General features: G+C 44.9%; 1 protein-coding gene across 2 annotated transcripts; it reads left to right on the forward strand.

Annotated features, from left to right (window-relative positions):
• Nucleotides 1-693: 693 nt before the first annotated feature.
• Nucleotides 694-6,552, forward strand: atp1b4 (ATPase Na+/K+ transporting subunit beta 4). 2 transcript variants are annotated; one of them, XM_058076605.2, is made up of 9 exons: nt 694-864; nt 972-1,028; nt 1,436-1,652; nt 3,141-3,269; nt 3,688-3,792; nt 4,050-4,249; nt 5,141-5,197; nt 5,683-5,775; nt 5,847-6,552. In XM_058076605.2, exons 2-9 carry the CDS (start codon nt 972-974, stop codon nt 6,006-6,008), a joined length of 1,020 nt encoding a protein of 339 aa, XP_057932588.1. In that variant the 5' UTR covers nt 694-864; the 3' UTR covers nt 6,009-6,552. The 2 variants fall into 2 exon arrangements, with proteins under 2 accessions (XP_057932588.1, XP_057932587.1); XM_058076604.2 differs by having other exon boundaries at nt 695-864; nt 944-1,028.
• Nucleotides 6,553-6,594: the final 42 nt, after the last annotated feature.

The raw sequence follows: 6,594 nt of genomic DNA on the forward strand, positions 1-6,594 counted from the left end.
CCACCGGTGGCCCTTTCTCGCAAAAGTGCACCACGCTGAGAACATCCACACAAAGAAGCACGCGCGTATGCACCTTCCAACTTCCAAATAACCAAAATCCTTTTTTTTCCATGGCACAATGTCTCTTTTCATGTAAAACGGTCCAACAAAAAGTCCTCCTCTCACACTTGCACCCCGGCTAACACAGTTAGCTCAACGTGACTGGAGTGCAGATGGCAGTGAGGGGTGTGTGTGTGTGTGTGTGTGTGTGTGTGGAAGGACTCCTTGAACTTATGTTGGACGTTTTGCAACAAGGCTGTGCAAGTGGAAATCCTGCAACAATACGTGTTGTGGTGTCATTAACTGTGCTGAAAAGAGACTAAGATAAAAAAAAAAATCAACATTTTGGGGCGACAGTCTTTGCTCAGGTGCATCACTTGGACATCACTTGGACATCACTTGGACATCACTTGGACATCACTTGGACATCACTTGGACATCACTTGGACATCACTTGGACAGGAGGACAAAGCTGGCGGTGTCTTTGTGCTGCAATGAGCTATAAATATTGCATTCAGGCTTGCTTTAGCACACAATGAGTGATGGTGTGCGTGTGCAGAATGCAGCGCCGGGTCCCAAAGCGTTGCCAAAATGTGGACTGAACCCTCCAAAAAAAAGGACTTAGGAAGTATCCCACCCCCCATGTTTCTCCGTCCTGAGTTCATTCACTATGTTGGGCGTTTAGCTGAAGGAGGCTCTCCGTAGCACTAAAACTTTCTAATGAAATCCCCCCAAAACTTTTGACAAACAGCATTTCAAAAAATTCCTTATTAAGTTTTTTTTTTCCACACTTTAATCTGCTATTCCACCGAAAAAGAACTTCAGGTACGGCATTTTTTTTTACGATTGTATAACTGTTTTTCTGTGTAATATTTGATGGAAATGTTCACATTTGATGATGTAGAAGTTGACCTTCTCTCCCTGGTAAGAAGATGGAGCCCAGTTCCACAGAGGGAGGAGCTGAAGAGATTCCGCTCCCGAAAAGTCCAGTAAGTGCAAAAAGTCCATAAAAAGCATGCAAAAAGTTGTTGTCATTTAATTTGCAAGGCATTATTAAAAAAGCTGCTAAATGTTGCGACTATGAGGGGACACTTACTTGCACATTGCGTCCCCTCTGGGGTGCGTGTGTCCTGGCTAGGAGTCCAGACATCTGGACAGAAGAAGCAGGAGGTTCTGCTTCAAGGGGAGGTCATCTCTCCCAATGAGGGCTGCAAAGGTCACCAGAGGGTTTTTTATCATCTGCATGAAACGAGAGGCAGAGAGGATAGCAGCACATCGTTAGCATGCAGTGAAGTGTTGGGTTGTCTTCATATGTCGCTCAGAATTCCCTGAATCTATTTTTTTTTCCTCGAGGACAATGTGCGTTGAGCGTCTTCTCCCCTCTTCTCTCCGCCAGCCTCCAAAGGTGATCCTCAAGCATGGGCAGGAGCTGGAGGAGGAGCAGGAGGAGCTGGCCGAGCATCAGCCTCTTGAGCAGGAAGATCTCAACTTTGAGCGTTGGAAGCGCAGGCCCTTGCCCAGAAGGACGCTGCACCAGAAGATAGGCGACTTGAAAACGTACCTGTGGAATGCCGAGACCAAGGAGTTCATGGGCCGCTCGGGAAAGAGCTGGAGTGAGTTGAGCGATGTCGCATGTATGAATTGTGGCTAAAAACGGCTGTGTTTTAAACGTCTTTACCCTTGGGAAACGTGTCTTTAGTGCTGCAAGTGTGTGTGTGTGTGTGTGTGTGGTCAGTGTTTACATAGGTGCACCGACAATTCTCGACAAAAACAGGCCGCCTGGGGACGCGGGGCCCCAGCGGGAGCACGCTGCTCCGAGTCTCGCTTTAGCCAGAAATGACATTCCATCTCCATCTTAGCATGCCCTCCACATCCTTGTTCCCAGGCCGCGGCGACCTCAAACACTGAACTCATCATGCATGCACGTCCCCACTCAGTGCAGGCCAACATCCACGCATCTCCTCATCAGGTCCGATTTGAAGCTTTGCTGCGGGCGTTTAGCACGTGCACAGCTGGCTTTTTACCTCAAATGTTAAGAAACCCTAGAAGTTAACATCCAGGAATGCTGCATCCCAGCCGTGCCGCCGTGCCGCCATGCCAGAGCACCCTTGAGGAGAAATGGGGCCCATGTATTCTCCAAATAACCCCCCAGCCCCCACCTCCACAAAACACCCTGTGAGTGAGTGAGCGAGAGTAGGAGAGGACAATACCAGAGCAGGCTGATTGGTTGCTCCCTGGAGCTGGCTCGGGCCTCCATGGCTGCAAAGGACCTTCACTACGACGTCAACCGGAGGTTCAATGTGTTCCTCAGTGAAAAGACAGCTGGAAGAATTCTCACTGGGCTTGAACAGAAAGGCCTTTGTGGACCCCGAGGGGGACACCAGACGTGGCTTTAGCGTTCGTACGACCTGTGGAATATGCCCACACAGCAAAATATCTGTCATTAAAAAAAAGAAATGTATATTTTCCCTCAAATTCGGTTTTTAAAACTCTATATGAATGAGAATAAAGTAATGTGAAAGTAATTCATCATAGACAATAGAATGAATGATTAATCACTATTAATACAAATGACCATAAAGACAATTCATTACAACACAGCAATGAGGAGGCATGAGAAGCGGTGCCCTATCAGAACCAGCAGGTGGTGCAATTCTTCCTTTTCCTTCCAAGATTATAGAGTTCAAACTCTGCCTAGCAACAATCCTATCCCAGCTGTCTTGGGGCGAGAGGCGGGGTACACCCTGGACTGGTGACCAGCCAATCACAGGGCACATATAGACAAACAACCATTCACACTCACATTCATACCTATGGACAATTTGGAGTGGCCAATTATCCTAGCATGTTTTTGGAATGTGGGAGGAAACCGGAGTACCCGGAGAAAACCCACGCATGCACGGGGAGAACATGCAAACTCCTAGCTGTGAGGTCTGCACGCTAACCACTCGACCGCCGTGCAGCCGCCACATGTACCTCTGTTGATGTTTGCCGTGTTTACCAGCTTGCAAAGATTTGACTTCAATGATTACGTTTTGTAACAAATAAGCAGTGATTTGCGTTGTTGAAAGTACTAAATGACCTCGTCCATTTTCTTTCAGGCCTCATCCTTCTCTTCTATGCTGCACTTTACATCTTCCTGGCAGCCATGTTTGGCGGCTGCTTGTTTTGCCTCATGTGGTCCATTAGTCCCTACCATCCCACCTACAACGACAGAGTGATGCCACCAGGTAAACAGAAGCTCACAACCGTAAAGTTGAACATGATTCCACGCTAGATTATGCAAATACGAATAATCCGATCCAAGGTCAAACGTAAATGTCATAAAAGTGTCATTTAATCCTTGAAATGGAAGTGTAAAAAGAAGTTAGGCATTGCAACATGTACATATGTTGGCTTTGAACGTGAGTACTTCACATAACTTCCTGTGCACTCCTGCCTTCTCTTAACTCTTCTCTTCCTCTTCTTCTGCTCATTCATTTTGGAATAAGTGGTGCAAAAAGCCAAAGAAAAAGCTCGGTTTAAGTTGAAGTACTGTGCAATAGCACAATGGCAGTTGAAAGATATGACAGCAGTAGTGTGTTGGACCCTGGTCTACATCCACTCATGTCTCGTCACAGTTGACTGTCTGTGGGTGTCCACTGGCAGGTATGACCATGGCGCCACATCTGGAAGGCCACGACATCGCCTTCAACGCCTCCGACCGCAAATCGTGGAAGAAATACGCCCGGTCCATGGATGAATATCTGAGACGTGAGTGTGCGATGCTGGGAGGGCTGGGAAGAGTTAAAAGGAAACGGGCTTGCCGTTGGCTAATCCTCCTCGGTACCTTTGTCCTGTATTCTCTTTGGTTCCTGCACTGCATGCTGGGAAGGGAAGCCTCTTTGTATGCAGGGGTTTTCTTTCCACCTCCCCTTTTATTCATGCATTCAAGCTGACTTGGCAGGGCAAAGCAAAGGTTTATTTATGCCGCCCTCCCCCCGTCGGCCTAACACTTTCTCCCCCCCCAGCGTACAACGACGGTGCGCAGGAGAGGAAGAACATCCGTTGCACGCACAACAGGTATTTCATGCAGGAAGACCTGGAGGAGGACGCGGAGAGGAAAGCGTGCCAGTTCAAGAGGTCCTGGCTGGGGGAATGTTCGGGCCTGCAGGACCCCCACTACGGCTACTCGCAGGGGAGGCCTTGCATCCTCCTGCGAATGAACCGGGTAAGATGAGGTCTTCAGGAAGGTGATCATTTTATGTTCACGTGTGGAATATGCAAACGTGGCCTGGAACTTATACAGGAATCATGCATTTTGACACAGAAAAAAGTGCCCTCAAATCATCATATGATATCAATATCTGGACAGCTTCCTGGCCAGACTTCCACTTAAAGCACATTTTGGCTCATCTCCTGGCCTTTGCAGTATAAAACCCTGTATTATGATGTCATGTCAGCATTACATTCAGAAGCTAAGTAGTTATTATTATTTCTCCCACATACAGTGCTGTCCTTTCATCCCTTCCCAATTAACCTTACATCCGAATGGGATGCTAACGAACGTGATACGGTATCACCTTCGATCGACCTTCAATCAACGATTGTCATTGGATACCACAAAAGAGCAAACCATTCCTGTCTGGACCTACCTCCTGCTGTAGTGGATAAATACTAGATAGGATCTTGCACCGAGCTCTCAGACTCGAGCTTATGATAACCCCAACAGTCCAGTTGCAATCAATTGAATGACCTCGCAATACAATGTGACCTTGATGAATGAGATTCAGACGTTTTCCCACTGAAGGAAATCCATAACATGCTAGTAAATGCATCAAAATCCCTCAAATGTTTGTTTATTTTATAAGCAAATTTGATGTTTGTTTCATTCATGAAAAAATGTATTATTGTTGCAAGATGTCAGAGTGACACCTTGTGCCCATTTTAGGTAATGAAGAAGAAGTTGAGACTTGAAATACAAGGTATTAGTTGTACTCGTAGCTTTGTTTGGGCTACTTCAAATTCAACTCTATTCCCAAAACTGCTTTATTTGAAGAAAATAACTGCTTCAATTGCAATTGGAGGGATTAACTTAAAAATGTCCTGTTTTTGCTTCTAGATTCTTGGATACCTGCCCGGCCAAGGGAAACCAATAAATGTGACGTGTGGAGTGAAGGTCGGCCATCAGCCTGTCCATCCATCTGTGAAGTATCACATAGTGATCAATAACATTTGACTGGTGCTCCAGTCCTGATCACATACAGTAAATGTAATGTGGCACACACACATACCGTATTTAATATCTAGGGATATATTTGATATTTAACGGCTGAGTCATAATGTATACTATTGGGTGGCAAACTGTGGCACAAGTACTCCTGCTAATACACGGACTCTAGTAGAATAAAAACACTACTACAGTGGCAAGAAAACAAGGTCAAATTATTATAAATGATGAAAAATTGAACTTATTGTTGATGCAGATTTCCGTTTCATTTTTTCAACTTTTGACACATAGTGAACTGCACAAGCATCGGATTGCAGGAAGATCACAGCACTTACCAAGCGCCCAATCAGTGCTGTTTACAGCCACGAGGGAGCATATTTGGGTGGTATTACACGGGATTATAATTTCTATGCATTGTCACATGTTTCTTCCAGAAAGGACCACCAGAAGCCTTGGGAGAGTTACAGTTTTTCCCTAAGAGTATTTTTGACCTGAAGTACTACCCTTACTATGGGAAACTACGACATGTAAGCGCCATTTTTGTTGATAAATGCAAAAGTGTGATGACCTTCATGTATGTGAGATGCGGCTCCCTCAGGTGAACTACTCATCTCCAGTGGTGGCCGTGCGCTTCGTAGGAGTGCAGTACGACACCCACATCCAAGTGCAGTGCAAACTGAACGGCAAGGGCATCATCAACGACTCGCCCACCGACCGCTACCTTGGCAGCGTCACCTTCTCCTTGGAGGTGGGCGCATAGGACCTGCAGGACGGCACAGGATGGTTAGGGTTTGGTTTTTTTTGTCCACCATATATAATTATTCTCTTCAGACCTAAAGTGTACCACGACAAGCACAATTACACTCAGTTTCACATGCCTTGTGTTAATTATTAGTACATTTAATCCAACTAAGACTTTTTTTGGTGTCTATGCAAATCCAAGTATAACTAACATACATACAAACATATGTATACTGTTTATATATATGTTAGAATGGTTTTGTGTGACCGCGTACTAATATTTTGTGCATATATTTTTAAAACATGTATATTTGAAGGAATATCATGCAAACAATGAATGCACTGTACTTACTTACATAAAACAAGTGAAAAATCGTACTTTTTCCATGCCTTCTTTTATATATACATATATATATAACTTTTGAAAATACTTTCTGTTCTGTCTTTAATACATCCGGAAATGTGCTACTAAACCTGACGCCAATGTTGTATTTATTCCTGTTATAGCTCTTGTAATAAACACAATGAGATGTACGGTCAACCTTTGTGTGCCAAATTAAAAATTAATGAAATATTGTGTTGAGTTGGCATCCTTATTTAGGATA

Source organism: Doryrhamphus excisus, linkage group LG23 (assembly GCF_037039965.1).
Source record: "Doryrhamphus excisus strain RoL-2023G ecotype Guam linkage group LG23, RoL_Dexc_Guam_v1.1, whole genome shotgun sequence".
In the NCBI taxonomy this organism is placed as follows: domain Eukaryota; kingdom Metazoa; phylum Chordata; class Actinopteri; order Syngnathiformes; family Syngnathidae; genus Doryrhamphus; species Doryrhamphus excisus.